This window comes from Megalobrama amblycephala, linkage group LG5, assembly GCF_018812025.1.
Source record: "Megalobrama amblycephala isolate DHTTF-2021 linkage group LG5, ASM1881202v1, whole genome shotgun sequence".
In the NCBI taxonomy this organism is placed as follows: domain Eukaryota; kingdom Metazoa; phylum Chordata; class Actinopteri; order Cypriniformes; family Xenocyprididae; genus Megalobrama; species Megalobrama amblycephala.
The window spans coordinates 35,361,831-35,388,670 of NC_063048.1; the positions used below are offsets into that span (position 1 = coordinate 35,361,831).

At 36.8% G+C, this 26,840-nt stretch overlaps 2 protein-coding genes and 1 long non-coding RNA gene across 6 annotated transcripts; 1 reads left to right on the plus strand and 2 right to left on the minus strand.

The window, feature by feature from the left end:
• Positions 1–913: 913 nt before the first annotated feature.
• LOC125269187 (gastrula zinc finger protein XlCGF57.1-like) lies at positions 914–2,535 on the minus strand. The gene has a single exon (XM_048192018.1). The coding sequence runs from the start codon at positions 2,532–2,534 to the stop codon at positions 1,209–1,211; it is 1,326 nt and encodes a 441-aa protein (XP_048047975.1). The 5' UTR covers position 2,535; the 3' UTR covers positions 914–1,208.
• Positions 2,536–3,868: 1,333 nt separating this feature from the next.
• Positions 3,869–15,593, minus strand: LOC125269188. The gene is made up of 3 exons (XR_007185052.1): positions 15,506–15,593; positions 11,355–11,438; positions 3,869–4,046 (listed from the first exon to the last, which is right to left on the minus strand). It is a non-coding gene; the product is annotated as an uncharacterized LOC125269188 (long non-coding RNA).
• Positions 15,594–17,459: 1,866 nt separating this feature from the next.
• On the plus strand, positions 17,460–26,596 carry LOC125269189 (gastrula zinc finger protein XlCGF8.2DB-like). 4 transcript variants are annotated; one of them, XR_007185055.1, is made up of 7 exons: positions 17,460–18,488; positions 18,681–18,763; positions 19,185–19,447; positions 20,531–20,608; positions 21,245–21,319; positions 21,731–21,802; positions 22,275–22,649. XR_007185055.1 is itself a non-coding variant. In XM_048192020.1 (3 exons), exons 1-2 carry the CDS (start codon positions 17,599–17,601, stop codon positions 18,715–18,717), a joined length of 927 nt encoding a protein of 308 aa, XP_048047977.1. In that variant the 5' UTR covers positions 17,460–17,598; the 3' UTR covers positions 18,718–18,763; positions 19,185–20,182. The 4 variants fall into 4 exon arrangements, 1 of the variants encoding a protein (XP_048047977.1); XR_007185054.1 differs by lacking the exons at positions 17,460–18,488; positions 18,681–18,763; positions 21,731–21,802; positions 22,275–22,649 and adding exons at positions 23,358–25,486; positions 25,568–25,612; positions 25,734–25,775; positions 25,914–26,596 and having other exon boundaries at positions 19,187–19,447; XR_007185053.1 differs by lacking the exons at positions 17,460–18,488; positions 18,681–18,763; positions 19,185–19,447; positions 21,731–21,802; positions 22,275–22,649 and adding exons at positions 23,358–25,486; positions 25,568–25,612; positions 25,734–25,775; positions 25,914–26,596 and having other exon boundaries at positions 20,174–20,608.
• Positions 26,597–26,840: the final 244 nt, after the last annotated feature.

Sequence of the window (26,840 nt, forward strand, 5' to 3'; positions counted from 1 at the left end):
GTGGATATGTAATTGTTTAACATATTGAATTGTAACCCTACCAAAAAGTGGTTGCTATAGTGATACAGATTTCATTACTGTGCAAATGGATATGTTTTTTTTGTTTTATGTTTTTTATGTTATTATTTTTTATTTTGAGGGTGAAGTTATTTGCAAAGTAATTCATATTTTGTTTCTGTTCAAAGTTTTAGTGTCGTTAAAATTTAGGGGAAACTTACAGAAAATGTATTTTTATTTCATTGGAAATCTGTTTAACCAATGAGGTGCTCTCATGGTGACCCCTCGAGTTCAAGGGGCGGAGTCAAGAGAGATGGGGAAAAATTATAATACAGCTTGATGCCGTCGGTAGAGTTGAGTGAGGATTAGTAACAAAAAAAAAAAGATTGAACTTAACGATTTAACAGCTAAGAGACTAAGAACTGAATATCCAAAAAGATTGAGTTTAGAAAGTGATTTATCTTTGTTTTTGAAAAGGCGATTGAGCTAACAAAAGTGATTGAAAGTGTTTGAGAAGGGTGCACTGATGACGGAGTAATCGGAAGGAGAGATCAGAGCTGCTGTGTTGCCGTGGCAAATCGTGATTCGTTCGTGGATGGAGAAGTTCGTCTGGATGTGTTGATCGTCGTCACTGGATGCCTCCAGTTTGCTGCTGTTCTTTTCTTTGTGCTTCCTGATTTGGGATCGGGAACGATTTCCTGGAATCGTGTTTTCTCTGGATCTGTGAGTACTCAGTGTGGTATCAAATTACAAAGAGCTCCAACATAGCACGCCAACGAACAAACTAAAATCCCAGCTGGGTAGAATACATTACTTTGGGTTTATTGTGGTTTAATGTGATTTTCTGGACTTCATGTGAATTGTGATTTCATTGATTGAATTTAATTTGAAGAGAAGGAAAAAAAAAACAACGACTCAAAAGAGTTCCAGTTTTAATAAATGCATGTTTATTGTTCAGTTCACATCCTGATGTTTTTTGTTTGTTTCTCTACTTCCACTGTCTAATTATAAAACACTAAACTAACACTTATAGTGATATCTGAAGATCTGGGTTTTTTTATGTAAATTGAGTAAATTTAGAAATGTGCCTCTCACAAGGTTATTATTAATTTGCAAGTTCCCCTAGATATAATTCATTTGAGCCATATTTATTGGTGAGAGGGCTACACACAGAAGAGATTTTCTTGTTCAGCACATCAAGATGAACTACTTCATTTCAGACTGTGGTGATGTGGTTTCTGCACTGCATGGATCTTCATGTGTATCTTCAGGTGACTTTTAAAAGAGAAACTCTTTCCACACTGATCACACGTGTGCGGATTCTCTCTGCTGTGAATCATCTCATGTCTTTTCAGATGTCCTAACCGACTGAATCTCTTGTCACAGTGTAAACACTTGTAAGGTTTTTCTCCAGTGTGGATCATCTCGTGTGTTTTCAGTATTCCTAAATGACTGAATCTCTTGTCACAGTGTGAACACTTGTAAGGTTTTTCTCCAGTGTGGATCATCTCGTGTGTTTTCAGTGTTCCTAACCGACTGAATCTCTTGTCACAGTGTGAACACTTGTAAGGTTTTTCTCCAGTGTGGATCATCTTGTGTTTTTTCAGTGTTCCTAACTGACTGAATCTCTTGTCACAGTGTGAACACTTGTAAGGTTTTTCTCCAGTGTGAATTCTCTGGTGCTGTTTTAAATGTTCAGCTGTATTAAACATCTTCTCACACTCAAAGCACATGTACTCTCTCACACCATTGTGTGTTTTCTGATGTTTATGTAAATTTTGCAGCCATGAAAAACTCTTTCCACATAAATAACATGAATATGGCTTCTCCTTTGTATGAACTGTCAGGTGTTTCTTCAGCTTTGATGACCCAACAAATGTTTTGCCACATTGATCACATGTGTGTGGCTTCTCTCCAGTGTGAACTCCCATGTGATCCTTTAGATGTACTTTTCGTATGAAGCTCTTCCCACATTGATCACATGTGAACGGTCTCTCTCCAGTGTGGATCATCATGTGTTCTTTAAGGTTTGTAGATTCACTGAAGCTCTTCCCACATTGATCACATGTGTGTGGCTTCTCTCCGGTGTGAACGCTCATGTGACGCTCAAGACATTGTTTGGTTGATAAACTCTTCCCACATTGATCACATGTGAACAGCTTCTCTCCTGTGTGAACTCTCATGTGAACATCAAGACATTGTTTGGTTGATAAACTCTTCCCGCACAGATCACATGTGAACGGCTTCTCTCCAGTGTGAACTCTCATGTGACTCTTAAGACTTTCTTTGTATGTGAATCTCTTCCCACACTGATCACATGTGAACGGCTTCTCTCCCGTGTGAACTCTCATGTGAACATCAAGACTTTGTTTGGTTGTGAAACTCTTTTCACACTTAGTGCAAGTGAAAGATTTATTGGCTCTTCTTTTTTTTAAAAATGTCTTTTTATTCTTTGAGCGACTCAAAGGTTTTTCTCCAGGTTTGTCATGTTTCTCCTCCACTTCACTCAGTTCTTCACTCTCCTCCTTCACTTCCATCAGCTCTGAAATCAAAGAAAAAAAGGTAATTTAATTTCCAGTACATCAAAATAATTTAAAGAGAGAAATGAGAAATGTGAAGTGAAAGGTCGTAAAATTGAGCCTTGCTGTGATGGACAACTGCTAAAAAACATTTTGATCATTTTTATGCATTTGCATTTTCATAAATTAATTACATTAAGATTAATCAACCAATTGTAAAGAGCCACCTGTCATCCCCTTGGCAGAATCTAGCGGTCTGGGTGAAGGTATAATGTGTGTTTTTTTTAGCGCTCCTGTGTCCCACATTCACATGTGTATGAATGGAAGTCAGTGGAAGGAAAAGTCTAGTGTGACCGGCCCTTAATAATTACACAGTTTTAGGAAAATAAAATAAATATCAGTCTAAAAGTTGATGTGAAAATATGACTGTTAATATCACATTCGAATTTTTTGGATCAAGTGAAGTTTGCAGTAAAGTCGAGTAGATTGTATATTTTGAAATGATTATTATTTGTTATTTATGTTTTAAAAGAGATTCACAGAGTGTGACATCATATCATGACAGTTTCTGCGTCTGTGGAAAGTTCACATGCTCAAAGTCTAGACTGACTGCATCTTTAAATGTGTTATTATCAGTGTCCTTCATGATTCACTCAACCCTGTTACTTCTGACATGATTTTCCTGCTTTCAAAAACACCCAGGAAGTGACATCATCTCTCTACAGCATGATGGGAGGACAAGAAAATAATCTCAATCCATTGTCTCAGTTTTACACAAATGAATGACTGCATTCATCAACCCTGTTACCAAAGTTACTGTAAGAAGAGATTTTGCTCAAGTTACACTTACAACCCTGTCAGCCATTCTGGAAAGTTCATTTACTTCAAACATTTTGGTGTTTACAGTTTATTCCCAAAAATAACAATGTTGTAAACTATATTGAAATTCTGGAAACACTCCTGCAAACTGTGAAGCAGATATTGATATAATGTAAAATAAATATTTAGTTTGATCTGATGTTGACAATCAATATGAAAGTTTCTCAAACTTCCCTTTACTGAGCTTTTGTTAGAAAAGAACATTATGTCTCATTTCATAGTTTGACTGTTTCTCTAAATGTGCAGAAGTGTTTGAATCTTTCTAACATGAATGTTGTTCAGCATCATGAATGAATGAAGAATAAACACCAACCTCTTTGTTCTTCAATATCTTCAGTGTGTTTCATTCTGCAGGGTTCTGGATCACTCATGTTCTCACTGTCCTCTTTAATAAAGTCGGTCTTTGCAGATTTCAGCTCTTCCTGATGCTCTGATGCTGGTCTGATGGGAATATTCCAACATTTATTGGGGAACTGCTGTGGGAGGAGCTTCACTGATGATGTGAGTGATGTGGGAGGAGCTTCACTGATGATGTGAGTGATGTGGGAGGAGCCTCACTGATGATGTGAGTGATGTGGGAGGAGCTTCACAGGTGAATTGCAGTGGGCGTGGCTTCATTTACTGAAATGCAGATTGGTTGGAGGAGCTGATCTGCCAAAATCCAAAATATATCAGTTACTGTGTTTAAATGTACAAAAGCCATTTTAAATAGAAAACCCATTAAATCCAAGTGTCTATTTTAATGTTTCAAATGACTTTAGTGAAAATGTTTTAATGTTCCATCATTTAGTGTAACAGATATATTTATGTACAAATGAAACAACAGTTATTTTGATCAGTATTAAAAAAGTATATAAAATAATGAGACATCATACTAAATGTAATTATATTTTAAATTAATAAAAACTTCTTGCTTACAAATGAGTGAAATCTAGTGGTTTGAAGGAAAGTGGATAAAAGTATAAAGATTTAAAAAGACAATTAAAGAGTATTTTGGGCTTCACTGTGATCCTTAAATACAATGTTTGAATGTCAGAAAATGATTCTTGTTCTAAATACTGACAAGATGTTTTCTTTCTTTCTTTCTTTCTTTTGCTATATTAACCCCTTTTATATTTGACTCTAAAACTAATTTCATTAATCATTTATATCCGTCTATTCTAAAGCAACTGATACTAATACAGAACTTTTTTGTTTCTAATTCTAACTTTATTCTGTTTCTTCGTTAAAATAATGACAGATATCTAGAAAAGTAGTAAAGAACTGTAAGAAAAACATTTAAGGCATAAAGACAGAAATAAATGTAGATATTTGTAGTCATCAAATCCCCTCAGTCTGTTGACAGCAATGAAATGAGCTTTAAGTGTCAATTTACAACAGATCTGAAGACATCAGCATAATAAATGAGGTGAAAACAGGAACTATTGACATGAAATAAAGAGTGTTTTCAGCAGTTTCTCTGTTAATATAGATGATCCTCAGACTATCAACACTCATTCAACAAGACATTCAGATCATTAGCAGATCATCTTACTTCATTCTAAATGTTTGCTGTTAGAAACTGATTATTTGAGTCAGGATATGTGAGATTAGACCATAATGTGTTATTTCTCATAATTTGACATGGACAATAACAGAAAAAACAAACATTAATGACACTCATATTCATCAACCACTGCTTAATAACTATAAATTAACTATAACTATGAAACATTGTATGATTTTATAACAACATTCATTGTGATAAAGGCAAGGCAATTTTATTTGTATAGCACATTTCATACACAATGGTAATTAAAAGTGCTTTACATAATGAAGAACCTAATACATAATAATAAAGAAATAGAAATAACAGTAAAGAAATAGAAATAACAGTAAAAACAGTTAATTCTGCTATCTGGATGGAAGAGCTAGGAAGTTTCAGGGCGTTTTTTGTTGTCCATCAGAGCAGATCTAAATCACATGTCAGGACCACTGTCTAGCTCTACCTATTGAAGCACTTTGAACTGATACACAAAGTTTCAATCTCTTCAACATCTGAAACTGCGCCACACAGCCCCAGTCCCCCTTTTGGAGATATCTTAACTATGCAATGCAGTTGAAATTCCTCCTTTGGAAAGTGCCCTGACTGTAAACCCCTTCCAAGTACCACAGAGTCAGATAGCCCAACCATCATGGTTTGTCTCCTTATCCAAATTTCACAAATGCGTTCTTCCTTATTCTCCCAGCTCTTTCAGACAGACATACAGCAAGATTTAATAAAGTAATACGATTTTTAACATGTAACACACCCTACTGGAAAGATCTTACTTAGAGAAGAACTGATCTTGTTTCAATACTGGAATTTCTGTAATTAAACTTGCCTTCAAAACAAAACAATAAATTGGAGTATAAAAGAGTGCAAATTCATAAATAAAATGGATGGTCAAATGGAGAACATAAATAACATGGGAGTCTAATTTTGCATAAAGGTTAGCATTCATAGTAAACTACAGTAAATTTATTATAGAGTGTTTTAATCCAGCTGATGATATATGATTTAAAACCAAATTGACTGAGTGCAGTGAAGAGAAATTACCATTCTACCCTATCAAAGGCCTTTTCTGCATCTAAAGATACAATCATAAATGGTGGTTTGTGTGTTGGATGAATTGTTATAGAAATCAACTGTATTTATAAACCTCCTAGTATTTTCTGAGGATTGTCTCCCTTTAATGAAGCCAGTCTGGTCTGGGAGTATCAAGATTAATATCACAGGTTGTAGTTTTACCACCAGAGCTTTGCTAATGATTTTAAAATTGCTGTTAATTAATGATATTAGATGGTAGTTGGAACATTGGTTGTGATCCCTTTTTATTTTTTTTAATGAGAGAAATGTAAGCAGTATTCATAAGTTGACCGATTGGCTGCTGACTTGAAGCTGTGCATGTCGGTAAGACATTTTTTCTGACTTAAGACAGCGCCGATGCCATGTGACTGTGACATATGGCTTAAAAGTATCACGATTGCAATTCAAGATCAGCCGCCTGAGTCAGCCAGTGCAGTTTCTGAAGAGGAGCTGCACAAGCTCTGATGATGACGCAGCTGTTTCATGATTGGCCGGATTCACCACATGACAACGATCACATGTGTTTTCTATTTATTTTCATGCCTTTAGTTCCACTAATGCTCACAAATCTGTATTTTTATAACAGTTAAAGCTCTTTTCATGTTAAAGGATTATTAGGCTGCATATATTAGGTTAGCCAGAACTGGGAACACTTCCTATAACAGATGTACTCGTTACATCAGATGAAGAATGACATCTATGCTAATATTAGTCTCTCTGTTTATCCCAAGGTTTACCATAGTCAACCGGACTAACAATTCATTGTTTCTTATTGAGCTAAAGTTGTTTTTTTTCATAAATCACTTCCATTGTAAAAATGGTTAATAATTACTTCAGGGGCTGCTTAAAATATAAATGAAAGCTTTCCTACTGAAAACTGAATACCTTTAATGCGTTCTATTGATTTATTAACAAAATTTGTGAGGAGTAGGTTCAGATAATTAAACTAATTAGCACAGGTGGAGAGCATTCAGGTAATCAACTCAATGACTAGAGGAATGAATACTCTGGGTTCAGGCCAATATTCTAAGTTTAGAGCCCTCCTCCTGGACAGCACACCAAATATGCATAACTTTTATTCTATTGAATTATATGTACATGTGAACTTGTGAAATGCATTTAAAACCAAATTGAGTGCAGTGGAAAAACAAGGACCATTCTACCCCATCAAAGGCCTTTTCTGCCTATTTAAATATACAGTTATAAATGGTGGTTTGTGTGTTGGATGAATTGTTATAGAAATCAACTATATTTATTAACCTTCTAGTATTTTTAGGAGAGTCGTAGGAGAGTCGAGTAGGAGTAGGAGAGTCATGAGTAGGAGAGTCAAGTAGGAGGAGTAGGAGAGTCAAGTCACCTTTATTTATATAATGCTTTTTACAATGCATATTGTGTCAAAGCAGCTTTACATTAATAACTGGTATATATTTTTGGCTGCACAGTAGCTCTTAAAGAAAATGTTGTTAATGCAGGCAGGTCAAAGCACTGTTGAACACCAAATGTCAAATGTCCCCAACTAAACAAGCCAAAGGCGATAGTGGAAAGGAACCCAAACTCCAACAGGTGACATCAGGTGGCAAACAGGTGTTAAAATGGAGAAAAAAAAACCTTGGGAGTAACCAGGCTTAGTTGGGGGGCCAGTTCTCCTCTGGCGAACAGTGCTTTGTTACGATTCAGGTAGTTATGATAAGTCCTATAGGATCGCGACATTCAGAGTATTTATTCCAGTTCAATCCAGTTGAGGATCGTATTCATCACACCGGTATGGACGGTTTGTTGAGGAGCTGTGCCACTGGTTGTCGTGTTGATGAGGCCTTCACAATGGATGATCTAGTTGACATAGTTTCATGTTTCCGGTTGGCAAGATGGCGCCTGTGTTCGGCTTTGCGCTTGCCACCTCTCTGACGACTCGGACACTAGTCCTCTGCCTATTGGTATATTATGCCCTATCAAGCCTGTCAATTAAAAGCTGTGTCTCTGCTGTTATTCAATATGATCGGCACACGCTATTTCGTATCAAGGACCAAATGAAAAACGTGTGTGTTACCTGGGACAGGTATAAGGATTATTTCCCTCCACTTTTTGAATACGCCACGTCATCACCGGAGTACTTGCTGCTAGTGAAACGCCCCGGCAGGAGAAGGAAGAGGGGATCGCGGTCGGGTGTACAGTCCAGGCAGAGAAAACAAGGAGGTCAAACAGCATGGTTCGACGGGTCCAGATCTGTCGGAGCCGAGCGGTGCCTTCGTATGTTTCCAGTCAGCGACCGGACATGGGAGTCGAACCGTGCGCCGCCGGCCTCAGCCTCTCCACGTCTCTCTGATCGGATCTTTCCAATCCGGCTGGGCCGGATCCTCGCTCCGCATGAGCATGTCCTACGAGCCATCACGATAGATAATGCTCTGGCTATGCCGAGGTGTCCCGCTGGTCAGCGCGCACTTCCTGTTCCTTGAATGCCCGCTCTATATCAAACAAGGCACTTTATCTGGAAGACTTGTTCACAAACGGAAATCTTGATTTCATGGCCCTCACTGAGACGTGTGAGCGAGAACAGGAATACTATCATTTAAATGAACTGTGTCCTCCGGACTGCTCCATACTTGGAACTCCACGGGTTCGCGCGGCGAGGAGGCGGCCTTGCACTCATCCACAGAAACTGCTTTCACTGTAGGCTTACGAAATCGGAGCCTTTCAACTCATTTGAGCTTCAAATGACAAAGGTAGGAAATACAGACTTCTTTTATTGTATTTTAATTTACCGACCTCCCGGTCCTGCACGAAAGTTCTTAGACGAGTTTTCAGATTTTTTTATCTACGATTATTAAACTAGATAAAGTTTTAATTATTGGTGATTTTAATTTCCACATTGACGATCCCTTTTGTAATGCAGCGTCTGAGTTTTTAACACTTACAGACTCTTTTAATTTAAAGCAATATGTTTCTGGTCCTACACACAAAAAAGGCCACACCTTAGATCTTGTTTTCTCCTTTGGCCTAGACATAAACTGCCTGAATGTTGTGGATATTCATGTGACTGACCATTGCTGTATATACTTTAATGTGTCTTGTAATATGGTCAGTGATGCTCATACAGTGGTGTCCAAAAGGCGTATTATAAATCAAAATGTTATTGAAAATTTTTCATATTTCTTTCAGCCCAAATTCTTTGAGGATTATACTGATGCAGAACCCCTTGTTAATCACTTCAATGACCATTGCCTTTCTGCTCTGGACATAGTGGCCCCTGTAAAACACAACACAACTTCTCCTAAAAATCCTTGTGCCTGGTTAAATGATGAAATTGCTTCCTCTAGGAGAATATGTCGTAAGGTAGAGCGTTTGTGGAAATCCACTAACTTGAAAGTGCACAGACTACATTTAAAGGAGCTTATTATTTCGCTAAACGAAATGATGAAGCAGGCCAGATCTAAGTATTTTTTTTAATCTTGTGAACCAGAATAAAAGAAACCCTAAAGTTGTCTCTGATACTATTCAGAATAATGTTTCACCCTCTACTCCATTAGTGCCTATTTTCACCATTGAGGACTGCAACAATTTCCTAAAATATTTTGTAAATAAGGTGAATGAAATCAAATCTAGTGTAAAAGCATCTGATGAGAGCCCAATTGTGGTAGCTACCCCAAATTGCTCCTGGGCTAACTTTTCTGTCGTCTCATTAGATGATGTTATGATCTTACTTAAAAAGATGAAGCCATCCTCTTGCCCATTGGATATATTACCAACATCCATGTTTGTTAAAGTAATAGATCTTGTTGGTCCCATTGTTGTCAAAATTATTAACATTTCACTTTCTACTGGGATCGTCCCAATTTTTTATAAACAGGCAGTGATAAGCCCCATTTTAAAAAAGCCCAATTTGGATCCAGCAGAACATTGCAATTATAGGCCAATTTCTAAACTGCCTTTTCTTTCAAAAGTCTTGGAGAAAGTAGTAGCTGAGCAGCTGACAGCTTTTCTAAGTAACAATGGCCTCCTGGATAAGTATCGGTCTGGTTTTAGAAAGATGCACTCTACAGAGACTGTTCTCCTCAAAGTATCTAACGAAGTCCAAATGGCGGCCGACTCAGGAAGATACTCAGTATTGGTTTTATTGGATTTATCATCAGCCTTCGATACAGTGGACCACAAAATACTGTTACATAGATTGGAAAATGAGTTTGGTGTGGCTGGGACCGTTTTAAAATGGTGTTCCTCTTACCTGAGCAATAGAACTTTTTTTGTACATGTAAATGATATATTGTCTGAAGCCACTCCATTCTTGAATGGTGTCCCCCAGGGATCTGTCCTGGGTCCACTTCTGTTTTTACTGTACATTACCCCTCTTGGAAAATTTTTTGAAACATTTTAACAATGTGTCATACCATTTTTATGCTGATGACATACAATTGTATTGCTCGTTTAATGATTCTGAGTTTCACAAACTAAAAGATTTATTAAATTGTATATCTTGTGTTAAATCGTGGCTTGCTAGTAACTGTCTCCAATTAAATTCGAAAAAGACTGAAACCCTGATTATAGCCTCAGACAACAAAATTCCATCAATTGTCCAACACCTTGGTTCTCTGAGCTCCACTGTCCAGTCGAGCATCAGAAATTTAGGTGTCTGGTTTGACCAATCGTTGTCTCTGGACTGCCATTCGAGACTTTTGTTTCAGAAATTGTTTTTATCACCTAAGAAATATTGCTAAATTGAGGATGATTTTAACGGACTCTGATCTTGAGATGGATATTCATGGCTTTTATTTCTTCACGTTTAGATTATTGTAACTCTCTTTTTACTTTTCTTAACAAATCTGCTCTAAATCATCTCCAAATGGTACAAAATGCTGCTGCAAGGCTTTTAGCAGGAGCTGGCAGATGGGCTCACATCAACCCTATTTTGTCCTCCCTACACTGGCTACCTGTCAAATTTCGCATTGATTTTAAAATATTAGTTTTAACTTTTAGAGCTTTAAATGGTCAGGCCCCACAATACATCACTGACTTGCTATGCAGATACTCCCCAGGTCGTTCCCTTCGATCAACAGGCCAATATTCTTTTAATTGTCCCAAAGACTCGTTATAAAACCCGGGGAGATCTGTCCTTTGAGGCTGTAGCCCCCAGACTGTGGAACGCCTTGCCTTTGTTCCTCCGTGTGGCTGATTCTGTTGAATCCTTTAAAAGGTAACTCAAGACACTGTTATTTAAACAAGCTTTTAGTTGATTGGGCTTAAGTTTACTTTGTGATTTTTATTTTGTTAATTTTATTTGTATATTATTGTGGTTTTACTTTGTAAAGCGCTTTGTGATTGTATCTGTGAAAAGCGCTCTATAAATAAACTTAACTTACTTAATTTCTGCTGATACTTCAGGGCTGCGTTGTGGTCGTATCAAGGCGTCCAAGGATCAAGGATCCGGTTGACTACGGTAAACACTGGGATAAACAGAGAGACTAATATTAGCATAGATGCCATTCTTCTTCTGATGTAACGAGTACATCTGGTGTTATAGGAAGTGTTCCCGGTTCCGGATGACCTAATTTATGCAGCCTAATAATCCTTTAACAGATTTGAAAATATAAACTGAAAATGTGTTTTGTGTATGCCAGGTTAAAGAGATGCGTTTTTAGTCTAGATTTAAACTGACAGAGTGTGTCTGCATCCCGAACAATGCTATGAAGATTGTTCCAGAGTTTAGGTGCCGAATAGAAGAAGGATCTACAGCCTGCGGTTGATTTTAATATTCTAGTTATTATCAGCTGGCCTGAATTCTGAGATCGCAATAAACGTGAAGAACTATAATGCATTAAGAGCTCGCTCAGGTACTGGGGAGCTAAACCATTTACTGCTTTGTAAGTAATTAGCAAGATTTTAAAATCTATACAATGTTTAACAGGAAGCCAATGCAGTGATGACAGAACTGGGCTAATATGGTCATACTTCCTAGTTCTAGTAAGAACTCTAGCTGCTGCATTTTGTATGAGCTGTAGTTTATTTATCAAGCGGGAGGAACAACCACCCAGAAAAGCGTTAAAGTAATCTAGACTTGAGGTCATGAATGCATGAACTAACTGTTCTGCATTTGTCATTGAGAGCATATGCTGTAGTTTAGATATATTTTTTTAAGATGGAAGAATGCAGTTTTACAGATGCTAGAAACATGGCCTTCAAATGAAAGACATGTGAACAGCTTCTCTCCTGTGTGAAGCCTCATGTGATTTACAAGATTTTCTTTTATATCTTAAATAAGGGATAACAGTTGGCTATTTTGGACCAATAATTGGAACAAAAAGCAGTTGAAGGATAATGAGCAATGTTAAGTTATTTATCCGACTCAAATATAAATAATCAGTCTTTCTTGGAACTAATAGGACGAGAAATGATTTAACCAGAATAAAGAAAGTTATAAACACTTTAGCTTTCAACATTATCAGTAATAAAAGGAAAGATTTAAGAAAGCCTTTAAAGCCGGAAAAGTTGTTGCTTTAGTTGTATTACACCATGTTTAAATATACAGATAATAGAACTGAACAACATACTGTTTAGAAAAAAAATTACCTACACCAAAACTGAAGGATAATGGCTGGTGATCAAGAGAGAGAGAGAGCGCATTAACATATTCTCCTCAATGAATGTTTCAGCAGTAGTATCTAGACTGTACATAGGGCTGGACGATATGGCCAAAATTATATCACGATATAATTCTTAATTTCGGTCGATACGATATAATTCCGATATCGATATGAACTATATAATAGCCTCAGAAAAACTGCCAAGAATGGCCACAATGTCCGAAAAATGAATTTGCCAAATCTATGAAATCTCTTCCTATAAAACTATGTAATATTTTAGATATAAAAACAGTAGAAATAAATGTATGTTCAGCTTTTATTTGTATTTAGCCTTCATACAAACATAAAAAATAAACATAAGACTCACTCACTTTTGTAATATTAATATCTTTAACATTAAACTATAACGTAGGCTGATTTTATTATCCTTAATATAGATTAAAACAAAAGTGCTTCAGCCAAGATAAAGATTGTGAACAGTAAAAACAGAAAAAAACAGTGAGAAACAACAAAAACACATTGCTGGGGCAGGGACATTGTTGAGTGTTGATGACACTAGGTTGACTGTGGTACTATGGTTCAAATTGCTCATGGTCCGGTTTGTATCACGGTTTTAGGGTCACAGTTTTGGTACAGTTCGGTATGTGCACATACCGAAACCGTGACCCTAAAAATAAGACTACTGTCAAATAAAAATAAAGAAAATAAGAACAAACGATCAAACTACAAGCAAATAAGTACATCACAAATAAGTACAATAAAGCAAATATTCAAATAAAATAAACATAGGTAAATAGGTATATAAATAGGTACATAAATAGGTATCTAACAGTAGTTTTCAGGTACAGAAAATGGATAAAGTAATCAAATATAAAATAACACTGCATATTATCTTTACTGTATAAAATAAATAAAGATGAATCATTATTGAAGTTACAAAAACTATTCAGTCAAGAGCAGTGAGTGATTTCTTTGTTATTTGTTGTTTGATTTAACATTAAAAACAGGCAGCAGGAATAGTTTTTTTTCCCTTTAAGACATGCACGATCCAGTAGCTACATATACTGTTACACATGCGATGTCTTTCTCGACTGTTATACGTTCACTTAAGACATAGCCGACTATGTTTGCTAGGATACTCGCCAAGACGGGCATGCTGACTTAATTTTTGTATGAATTTGTCCGCCATAGATCAAGACTTGAAAGAGAAGTCAGTATTTGCGCGCTGACTGAAATAAGTGTTTGCGAGCTTCGGATGAGCGCACACAAATCTTCTCACAGCGCGTGCGAGTTCTCTTTCGCGTCTTGTTCTTGAAGGTTTAAATCAGCAAAGCTTAAATGAGTTTAGTTTAAACAGATAGCATCGTGTGCTGTTCAGGTCTCACATACGCTCGCGCGCTATCAACACCCGGGTGATGACGGCGTAAATGACTGGACATTAGAGCATACGGCACTCGCAGTTAACAGTTTACAAAGAGTGACTGTTTTGTCCACGCTTTTTGATTATCGTTGTTGTAACGTTTTGCGCATCCATCGACTGAAACATACATTATCTGAACTCTGTCTGTCTGTTTTCCATGTTGCTATTTTAAACAAACCATATTAACGCTGAGCACTGGCTGATGGCTGCGTGTCTCTGTGGTGTACGTTATCACGCCAATGGCCAATCGCGTTCTGCTCTTTCTAACGGCTGCGCCTCAAGTCAGTGAGAAATGTTGTAATGTATATATCGAAATACCGGAAATGTGTTTAAAAATCATATCACCGTTATCGAAAAAAATTATATCGCGATATATATTGATATTGAATTATTGTCCAGCCCTAACTGTACATTAGGATACTTTAATATCTCTACTAAGTTCAGCACAGTTCTGTTCAGTTTATAAGCTGTTAAATGAGACCAAACATGTTAGAAGACATTAGTAGATCAACAGTATGTAGTGAAGAAGCGTGTGTGTCCTGTGAAGATGGCACAGTTTAGAGGTGTAATGACGATTCCCTCGCATCTGATTCAGAGCATTAGCATACTGTGATGATGATGATGATGATGAAGGCCATTGTCCCACATTTAATTCACATGAATAATTAAAGTGATAACACTGTTACAGGCCCCGTACAGAAGGCCGTGTTTGCAGATTAGAAAATACCTGTAAAAACAGGAAAGAATGAGGAGACCAGAGCCACTGTGTGTGTCACCAAAATCCCCAGCAATTGTTTATTCAATGTTTTCACATTGTAAAACCAATAAAGCATTCTCAATAAAATATTTTTTTCCTTATTGGTGCACAAATGTCACTTTCCTTTTCTTGTCTTTTTACTCTGTCAAACAATGCACATTTCAGATTTACATTTCTTTTTTTTTTTCTACACACATCCTTTTGAACTTTTCTCTTTGTTTCTTTAACTCAAAAACTCAAAAGTTGTCTTATGCATATAATGCAATATAATACCATCACATGAATGAACATGAAAGAAGATGTATATAAACATTACACATTTAACGAGTTACTGATTCTACAATCAGATCACTTCAGCATAAATCTCCCCTCTGTATTAGCAGGATGTATATATACACATTAACATTACATACACATTAACAATACATCCATTTGCATTGAGATGTCTGTTTACAGAAACTCAGCTGGAGAAGTGCATTGTAATTTGACACACATAAACTCTAGATAATCAAACAAATATAATAAGAATAAACAAATAATTAAAGTAATGAACCTAGTAACTAGAGCCTGAATAGGTCACATAAAATGCATTTTGCGAGCATCACAGCATCCACAAAATGGCGGATCGCCTACGCATTTTCACTATCTTTAATCAACTGGAACATTTGTATACAAATTTTTACAAAATAGATATACACATAGTTAACACAAATGACTCGTGTGCATAATGTCTGGATGTTGTAAAAGCATTACCTGTAAAAACAGGAAAGAATGAGGAGACCAGAGCCACTGTATGTGTGTCGCCAAAATCCCCAGCAATTGTGAAGGCGCCGGCGCACAATGCTCCTCTTCACGAGTCCACAGTATCAAAATAAGAGTCCCGCTCTCAACCAACAAAAGATGATAACTTATACATCACCATTTTCAACTTTTTATCACATTTTACATGTAACTTAAACCGAAATGAATATATTATATATATTTAAAAAAAAAAAAACTTTTTTCTTTTTTTTTTCCCAAAATTACAATACACAACATGTGTACATACATTAGTGTGTCACAACAGCTGTGCTAGGACAGCCAAGAGCTCAACCCATATTTCATGTCAATAGTTCCTGTTTTCACCCCATTTATTATGCTGATGTCTTCAGATCTGCTGTAAATTGACACTTAAAGCTCATTTCATTGCTGTCAACAGACTGATGGGATTTGATGACTACAGATATGTAGGTTTATTTCTGTGTTTATGTTAATATGTAAGTGAAGCTCCTCCCAAAGCAGTCACATCATCAGTGAAGCTCCTCCCACAACAGTTCCCCCATAAATGGGAAGAGCTGAAATCTGTTTTATTAAAGTTCATTCAAGAGGACAGTGAGAACATGAGTGATCCAGAACCCTGCAGAATGAAACACACTGAAGATACTGAAGAACAAAGAGGTTGGTGTTTATTCTTCATTCATTCATGATAGTACTTCAGGTACTTTTACTTCAGCAATAATCTGGAAGGAAAAATTCCAGTGTGACCGGCCCTTAATAATTACAAAGTTTGGTATCAGCACTGTGGCACTGTTGTATATTTTTTAATGTTTTTACATTAGATAAGTGTGTCGGGCCAGTGTGTGCGAGGGCTTCCAGCGGGCTGAACCTGATAAAAGCAGCCGTTTGCCTTTTTTGTTGTTTTATTTTAAATATTTAAAACCCAAGCAACGATGTTTTACCACATTTCACAATAAAAAGTGATAGACTGATCATCATTAATTAATTTGTGTGGATTGCACATTAATCATACAGAAATAAAGTTGTATTTACTGTTATTTCACAAAAGAAAGAATCACGTAGGTCTACTTATTCAGTCGTGTCTGTTTATTTGTAGGCTAATACAGGACAGCACAAAACAACACAGGTTTTATTACGGAAGCATTTAAGGATATATATATATATATATATATATATATATATATATATATATATATATATATATATATATATATATATATATATGTAGTCTATATATATAGATTATCATAAGTTTACATCACATTTCATTAGAAAGAATAATCAATGCTATATTTTTCAAGCAAATTATCCAATGTGAGGATAAAAAAACCGAATGAAAAAAACGAAGTTTAGCCTATTTGCGGAGATATGGATTGCAAACAGAAGTTATTTCACACACATATGCTGCTGTCTGAAAGTGAGATTATTTCAATGTCTTTAATGCTAATTTTAGCTGGTAGCTCTGTATGAAATGATCTGAGGCGCTGACTTTCTCCAAACTCTGATAAACTTCTGATAATGTTTGTTCATAAGCACTCCTCAAGCCCAAGTTAAGCCCACTTTGACCCAAGGTATTGGCCCTGAGGAAGCCCTTACGAGGCTCGATCAAGCCCCAGAAGTGACAGTGGAAACACAGATATTTTTAATAGTTCTCTTGACAGAAACATGAGATTTGGGCCTATAATGTTTTAGAAGTAATAATTGGACAATCAATGTAACTCACTCGTGGAGATTTTCAGGGACATACATAATTAATAAAAATATGTGAAAATTATGGGAATAATTTTGGGCTCACTTTGTCCTTTCACTTCATATTTCTCTATTTGAGTTTTTATGTTCTGAGAATAAAATTAAACTTTTTCTCTTTCATTTCAGAGCTGATGGAAGAGAGCGAGGAGAGTGAAGAACTGAGTGAAGTGGAGGAGAAACATCATGACAAACCTGGAAAAAAACCTTTGAGTCGCTCAAAGAATAAAAAGACATTTTTAAAGAAAAGAAGAGACAAGAAATCTACAACCTGCACTCAGTGTGGAAAGAGTTTCTCAACTGAACAAAGTCTTGAGCGTCACATGAGAGTTCACACCAGAGAGAAGCCGTTCTCATGTGATCAGTGTGGAAAGAGCTTCACACAGAAAATACATCTTAAGAGACACATGTTGATCCACACTGGAGAGAAGCCATTCACTTGTGTTCAACGTGGGAAGAGCTTCACAAACAAACATCATTTTGAGATTCACATGAGAGTTCATACTGGAGAGAAGCCGTTCACATGTGGTCAGTGCGGGACGAGTTTCACACACAAACAAAGTCTTGAGCTTCACATGATGATCCACACCGGAGAGAAGCCATTCACATGTGATCAGTGTGGGAAGAGTTTCACACACAAACAAAGTCTTGAGCTTCACATAAGGATCCACACTGGGGAGAAGCCGTTTACATGTGATCAGTGTGAAAAGAGATTCTCAAGCAAACAAAGTCTTGAGATTCACATGAGAGTTCATACTGGAGAGAAGCCGTTCACATGTGATCAGTGCGGCAAAACATTTCTTGGGTCATCAGACCTGAAGAGACACCTGAGAGTTCATACGAAGGAGAAGCCACATTCATGTTCTGTGTGTGGAAAGAGTTTTTCACTGCCGTGTAGTTTAAAGGAACATGAGAAAATACACACTGGTGTGAGAGAGTACATGTGCTTTCAGTGTGAGAAGACTTTTATTACATCAAACCAATTAAAACGGCACCAGAGAATTCACACTGGAGAAAAACCTTACATGTGTTCACACTGTGACAAGAGATTCAGTCAGTCATCAAATCTGAAAGCACATGAGAGGATCCACACTGGAGAGAAGCCGCACACGTGTGATCAGTGTGGAAAGAGTTTCTCTATTAAAAGTGACCTGAAGAAACACATGAAGATCCATGCAGTGGAGAAACCACATCACCACAGTCTGAAATCACAGTAAGTAGTTCAACTTTATGTGCTGAACAACAAAATCTCTTCTGTGTAAGTCACAGCCAAATCACCCTGTAACCCAACACTGTTAACCATCCTTCGGATCAGATATTTAGCCCAGAACACACTGACATTAATTAATATTAATTATTATTAATGTCTGTTGTAAATTAAATGTTTTTTTGTCTGAACTACCAGAAAGCATCTGGAAGGAGAGGACAGAGAGATCCAGTGATCCAGAACCTGCAGAATGAAACGTCATGATACTGAAGAACAAAGAGGTGTTTATTCATTCAATCATTCATTCATCATGATAATGAAGAACATTCTGATGTTCACCAGATTTACATTGTCAATCATGACCAATTAAAGCACATAAGGTGCAGCGAACACACCATTAGTCCAACATGTTTGTTTGTCGTTTGGTGTGAAAGGACCGTCTGTCAACAAATTTTTACATTTTTTGCATAATTTATCTTTTTACAGATTACACATTTATTTTACAGATTACATGTCAAGCCTGTAGTGATTTATAACACAAATCATCTTCATGACATTAAAATAGATCATAATCGTGACACAGCAGTTGTCGATCAGATTAAAATGACTATTGAACTCATCATGATCTTGACTTTGAGCTTTTCTTTTCATTTGACGTTTGTCATTCATTTGAAATCTCACATGATTTAATGTTTCTTCTAGACCTGATGGACATGAACCAGAAAGGAAAAACAAACCAAAAAACGCATATGCTCTAAGTGTAAAAACACATCACATTTAAATCAAGGCTGAAGATTCACATGAGAGTTCACACTGGGAAGAAGCGGATCAAGCTAGATCATCTTCAGATCCAGCAGTGACACCAAACGTGACACAATAAAGCATCTCTTCCATAGAAATCTGTCCTGATCAGCTGCAGCGAGAGACACGACAAACAAACATCATCTTCCGGAGTTTGTGTTAATGTTCGTAATGAATTTCCATCACTCAGTTCTCTTTCATGAAGGAAAGCAGGAGTTTCTTAAATTAAGTATTCTTGTGCTCTCACAGATCAGGAGCTGAAGAAGAGACATAACGCTTTAAGAGAAACATGAATCCGATATTAATTTGAACTCATTCTTCATTGTTTTTCAGCAGAACATTCTTTCATGTATCTTTGAAACACTTTGCTTCTCTTCTTCTCTCGAGATGTTTTGGCTCTTATAAGTCAGTAAAAAGAGAGATCTGTCTCATTTGGTGTCACTTTTACTTAAAATTTGTATTTGTTTCAATAATGATTGATTAAACTTATTAGTAATTTTTTCAACAACTCATTGTTATTGTTCATTTTTTAATGTTCACCAAAACTTTTCAAAGTTTGGTCGGCACTTTAACCTCATAGGTAGTGATGAGTATTTATGATAGCTTTTGGGGACATTAACCTGTATTTTAACTGTCCTTATGGGGACACTTTGGCTTAGTGAGGATGGAATCTTAGTCCTCTTAAGGATAACCATTGGAACTGATATGTAATTTCTTGCTGATATAATTTTTGTATATTTATACAACTAAAAACTATTATGATCCTGCTACTGTTTTTTGCAAACTATAAGGTGCACCGTAGCAGTTTTCCTATATAGTTCATTGGGTACATCCATCAGTAAAAACCATTATAAATCCTAAAATATTGTTTGTCTAATCACTTTGTCCGCTGAAATTTGGAGACCATGTATTTAAATGGCTACCCTCATACACTGTCCATAAAAGATGGATAGAAACATTCTCTAAACAGAAGTTGGTAATAACCTCAGGTCTTTATTTCAAATCCACTGTGCTTGTGTACAGAGCAAAAACAATAAAATATGTGTTGGCCCCAATACTTACAGAGCGCACTGTAGATGTGTTAACTGGTTCCCGGATTTGAATTTCTGTGTCACGTCACTCTAGCAAAAGGAAAAGCTTTGTTTCCCCTTGTTTTTGTTTTGTAAGACTGTTATTCAGTCTCAATAAAGTGCCTAATCTGTTTTGTAATTTCATATCCTCAAACGATAATTGTTTTTTTATTACAGGTATGGTCAGAAATTGACCATGCATCTCCTTCAACCAGCGAATGTGTAACACCACTGGAAAGAACAGAGAGTGTATTTGTAAGTAACAACATTAATTACTTGCCTAAGTCTGTCAATTAGGGTTACATAAAATATCTACCTTTTAAAGTCACTATTCTTGAAAGTTTGTGGTCTGAAGATCACATTTAACTGTGACAGGGTTTAAAAGGTATACGACTCGCCAAGAAATATTTTGATTGTGTACTGCTCTGCATACAACTGTATAATGTCTAAACGTTAAACCAATATGTCTCTAATGATCTCTTTGTAAGAGACAAAACCACAGTAAGATTATTTATCGAAATGTCATGATGAGAGTGCATTATACAAGAAATTGCCCCAACTCACGCTCAGCCAACATGAAATTGTAGGCTATTATTTTTGCTGTTGTGCTCATGTATAAATTGAGGATAGAACGAACAAGCGATGTGTGATGTTATTTGATACCTTCTGGGGACATTGACCTGTATTTTAACTGTCTTTATGGGGACACCTTGTTTAAGTGGGGATTGCATTATATGCATGATACCTTCTGGGGACATTGACCTGTATTTTAACTGTCTTTATGGGGACACCTTGTCTAAGTGGGGATTGCATTATATGCATGATAATATAATTTGTGTAAAATTCTCAATACCTTCTTCCTTTATATTTGTCATCTTTGACTGATTACAGGTTGCCTTCCAAAACCACATGGACACAGATTCCAGCTCTGCAGAAGATGGGAATGTGCCCCACTCCAATCCCAAGGTAAGAAAGTATAGATGATGGCCACAGTTCATAAAAGTTTGGAGAATTCATTAATTTTATCTTGACTGATTTTCGTAATGGTTTAAAAGGCAACCCTTTCAATGTTTGTTTGATACTTTAGACCCATTCATACTTGATAACTTGATTTTTGCAATTAGATATTAAACTAGATTATTAATCTGTTCTGGTCCATGCCTAAATTCTAATACAATCACATCGCAATTCAAATAAGTTGGATCATTACTTTAGAGAAGTGACTACTAATTATAAATGTAGAGAACAGAAAATCATTGCATGCACATAACAAAAATGATCACTTTTACATTTTTTTTGCAGTTTATAATTGTATGTACTTTAGTTAAATCATTCTACACTCTTTCTGTAGCATTGAATTTTTTATTTGATTTTTAGCTGGGCCCAGAATCACATCCAGTCACTCAACCAGCAGAAGATTCTGTGATACCCTCACCAACAGACACACAGGTAATAAGACAAGTTGTTTTACAACCATTTAGTTTCAGAGCTGCACAGTATACATTATATTGTAGTAATAATTATTTCCCAGCAACAATGTTTATCAGAATGTGTTTGACAGAACGATGCGAGGCTGGCATTATTACAGGCTTTGTCCCAACCCTGTTAGTGCATACTGGATTTTTTGCACATATTTACGATACCTATCTACATTTGTGAGTTATGAATGACAAATTGTAATATAATTATATCGATTTCTACATTTTAAACAACTTACCACAAACGATGGACACCCTCTAAACAAACCTGAAAGTTTGGTCGGCACTTTAACCTCATAGGTAGTGATGAGTATTAATGATAGCTTTTGGGGACATTGACCTGTATTTTAACTGTCCTTATGGGGACTCCTTTGTTGCTAATATAATTTGTCAAATTCTCAATACCTTCTTCCTTTATATTTGTCATGTTTGACTGATTACAGGTTGCCTTCCAAAACCACATGGACACAGATTCCAGCTCTGCAGAAGATGGGAATGTGCCCCACTCCAATCCCAAGGTAAGAAAGTATAGATGATGGCCACAGTTCATAAAAGTTTGGAGAATTCATTAATTTTATCTTGACTGATTTTTGTAATGGTTTAAAAGGCAACCCTTTCAATGTTTGTTTGTTTGTTTGATACTTTAGACCCATTCATAATTGATAACTTGCATTTAATTTTGCATTTATTCATGCAATTAGACATTAAACTAGAGTTTTCACATTTGGCTCCGAAACTCTGGAATAGCCTTCCTGATAATGTTAGGAGCTCAGACTCGCTCACCCAGTTTAAATCTAGATTAAAGACTCATCTCTTTAGCCAAGCATTCACATAATGCATCTCATACCAGATCAACTGCACATGACTATCTTTGCTTAAAGTTATGAACAGCAGCTACGCTAATTATTCTCCTTTTGCTTTTCTGTTTTACCTCGGGACACCCGCCCTGAGGTGACTAGAGAGGACTTCAGCTTCAGTTTGGATCCAGCCTCTTAAGAAGACCTCAGACGACCATCACCTGTGAAGAGACGGCGCCAGCTCCTGCGAGGACTTCAGAAGACGCAATCATCTGGATCAACATTCACATTGCACAATCTCTATATCCTAATTTATTGTTAATGTAATTCATTTTCCAGGAGCTCTTTGCTTCTACCTTCAGTTAAACTGCTAACAGTGATTGTAATTAATTACCTAAAGTATATTATTTGCTAACTACATTCTTTAAATTGTAATGTTGACATCCATTTTCTGTAAAGCTGCTTTGAAATGATATGTATCGTGAAAAGCGCTATACAAATAAATTTGAATTGAATTGAATTGAATTGAATAGAGTAATTGCGTGCATGTAACAAAAATGCTTGCTTTTACATTTTTTTTTTTTTTTTGCAGTTTAAAATATAGGGTATTTTTTGTGGATGTTAGAAGGAAATACTTGTATTCTACAGACATTGGGAGATATTATAGTTCTGTTTCAGTGACACAGACCTTGTATTTAGGAAATTTAATTTGCTGAATTCTGATTTCAGTTTAAAAAACAAATGCTTGGATATGATTCTGAAGACTCACTAAGCAGCATGGAAATAACAGAGGATGAATATGTGCCAGGGTCAGATTGTGAAAGTGAGACCAGCTCAGAGGGAGGCAGTATATTAAAGAAAAATGTTGCCACCATGGCCAGTCCTGCTGTTAAAGATGGAACAAGAAAAACATACAAGGGACCTAGAAACCGGAACTCTGAATCTGACACATCTGGGGAAAGCTCCATAACTTCACTTACAGTCATGCACAGTCAAAAGACTGACGATGGATCTAGAAGATACACCAAAAAACATTACTGTCTCTTTTGTGAGAAACCACAATCCAAAATCGCCAGGCATCTGGAACTTGTTCATAAAGATCAATCTGAAGTCGCTAAGGCCATTTCATCTCCAAAGAACTCCAAGGAAAGAAAGCTCCAACTGACTATACTAAGGAAACAGGGGGACAGAGCACACAATGTAGATGTCATTAGACAGGGTAAAGGTGTCATTGTTCCATGTAAACAAGCGAGTTCTCCAAATGTCAATCCAAATAAATTCTTACATTGTGCAAATTGCCAAGGACTTTTCAAAAAAAGATTTCTTTGGAAACATATGAAAAGGTGCCCACTTCGAGGTGTTCTTCCAAAACCTGGTAGAACTCGAGCCCAATCGATTTGCGCCTTTGCGCAACCTGTGCAGGAAGGAGTTAGCAAGGGACTGTGGAAACTTCTCAGTGATATGAAACAAGGTGAAGTGGTAGATGTCATAAAGAGTGACTATTGTATTCTCAAGTATGGAGAGCAGAAATACAACATGATGGGACACCGGCGTTCTGATCATGAACTGATCCGTCAGAAAATGCGTGAGTTAGGGAGACTGGTTTTGAAAGGAAGGCAGGTGTCCCCTCTCAAATCACTTGAGGAATACATTGATCCAGCCAACTTCCAACACACAGTTAATGCAGTTAAAGCTGTTACAGGCTTTCAGTGTGAGACAAATAAGATAGTGGTGCCAACGCTAGCCAAGAAACTTGGTCAGAGCCTCATGAAGGTTGCCGACATTGTAAGTTGTGATGCAAGGATCTGCGGTGACACAACAAAAGTTCAAAAAGCAGAGGACTTCAAACACATCTATCAGACACGCTGGAGGGAGATGATCTCATGTCATGCTCACAGTACCCTGGAAGAAAAAAGGTACAACGCTCCACTGATCTTGCCATTTGCAGATGATGTCAAGAAACTCCATATATATTTAAAGGAGAAACAGCAAGAATACTACAGCACACTTTTTAATGCACCAAACACCAAGACCTGGGCAAAACTGGCTAAAGTCACTCTTGCACAAATGATCATCTTCAACAGAAAAAGGCAAGGGGAAGCCTGTCTGATGCCAGTACAATCATTTGAGTCTCGAGACAACTCTACTTTAAATATTGATATTGCTGACTCTCTCTCAGAAGTTGAACAAGCACTATGCAAGTACTTTAGTCGTGTAGAAATCCGTGGAAAGCGCGGAAGGAAAATTGCAGTACTTTTGGCACCAGAAATGATCAAATCCATGGAGTTGCTGGTTAAAATGTGTGAAGTTTGCGGTGTTCCGAAGGAGAACATCTACATGTTTGCAATCCCAGGCTGCGAGACATCATTTCGTGGATCAGACTGCCTGCGCTGCTTTGCCATGGAGTGTGGTGCTAAATGTCCAAAAGCACTATCGTCCACCAAGTTGCGCAAACACATCTCTACAATGTCCAGAGTTCTTAACCTGAACGACACCGAAATGGACCAACTTGCTGATTTCCTGGGACATGATATTCGTATCCACAGGAAATATTACAGATTACCAGAGGGAACACTCCAGCTGGCAAAAATCACCAAAGTCTTGATGGCAATGGAGCAGGGAAGGCTTAACGAATTCAGAGGGAAAGGTCTTGACCAGATCAACATCAATCCAACAGGTATGTAACCTGTTAATCGAGTTTAAACTACCTGTCAAGCGTGTCCTAGTGACTTTGGAAGAATCTGTGCATATCTCTGAATACTAGGACTATATTTCAGAGTGCGCTGAGCCTGATGCTGGGATGGAGAGTGAAACAGAACGGTCAGATCATTCTCATGATGTGACATCAAGTGAGCCAGGTAAAGATTTGTAAACGCATTTTTTAAAGATGTTTGTCATTTCCATTAGTTAAATAATAATTAAATCATGCCTTCAAGCAGGCACTTCAGGAGTGAACAGCAGCAGGCCAGTAAACACGAATGAAGGTAAGATGTATGAACAGGCAGTTAAATGTTTAATGCAATCAGAATATCAAGAATTCCCCCCAAACAGCCTATCAGTAATTAGTAGTTTGATTTAGAAATGTATATGATTGTGTTTCTAAAGGATCTCCAGAGAGGACACGGGAGGTCATGAAAGTAACATCAGGTAAGGAACCTGTCCAGTAATAGTTTTTATTTGCTTTATTTATAAAAGGTCAACAACATCATAAAGAATATATAAAAATAATCCAGTCTTGCACCTACAACACATGCAGTGCAATTAATGTAATTTTCTTGTCATTAGTTCCTAGGAAGAGAAAGTGGAGTGAGGTGGAGATTGCGGCTGTAGAAGACAAAATGATGAAATTTATTCACTCGGGAGTTACTCCTGGAAAAGTCGACTGCATTGCATGCATTACAGCAGCCCCCAAAGCCCTCAGTGAACGAGACTGGCAGTCGGTAAAGTATTATGTAAAAAACAGAATCACAGCATATGAGAGAAAGACCACTAAAAAGTAAGGTTGATTTTGGTTGTTTCTGTTTTTGCATTTTAGTTGAATTATATTATCTGTTTTTTTTTTGTCTCAATACCATGGTTGGAAACATTATAATTTAATTTAAGTTTTGAAAGAGTTAAAACGGCTCGATGTTGGTTGTAAATTTGGTGCTTGGACTTCCTTGTTTTTAAGTCTGCAGGCAAAATGCTGTGTCAGGTGATAAGGAGTTGGTGTAAATGTTTTTTCTAATTGCGTAGATTAGTTTTACTGTACAGTAGCCATACGACAGAGTGCCTATAGTTTTCAATGCCTTTATTCAGGCCCCTTTACGTTTCACATTTTTGATTGTGTTGTGGATTTAATTTTAAATTGATTAATTTATTTTCTGATGGCACATTAGACGAAACACATCATAAAAAAAATATGTTGTAATATCTGGTGGCAAGCACGGAACCCATACTGTACTGATTAAATTTGGCTGTAGATTCAATTTTCCTGGTGCGCTCTATTTTGTATCAAGGTCGTTTTTATTTCTTTGGGATTTTTTTAATGACTTAATGATTCAATTCTTAGAAACAGCATTTCTAAGCAAGACGACAAAACCTCTTATTTTGACCATTCCACTGATAACGTTCTAGTGCATGCATTACAGAAGCCCGAAAGCCCTCATTGAACAGGACTGGCAAGCGGTAAAGTATTGTGTAAAAAACAGAATCACAGCATATGAGAGAGAC

What these genes read in the sequence shown, in the direction of transcription:
- LOC125269189 (XM_048192020.1), top strand. Translation starts at nt 17,599, where the DNA reads ATGAGAGTTCACACCAGAGAGAAGCCGTTCTCATGTGATCAGTGTGGA. An exon ending in CACCACAGTCTGAAATCACA is followed by an intron (nt 18,489 to 18,680) that starts GTAAGTAGTTCA and finishes CTGAACTACCAG; the next exon opens with AAAGCATCTGGAAGGAGAGG.
- LOC125269187 (XM_048192018.1), bottom strand. Translation starts at nt 2,534, where the DNA reads ATGGAAGTGAAGGAGGAGAGTGAAGAACTGAGTGAAGTGGAGGAGAAA.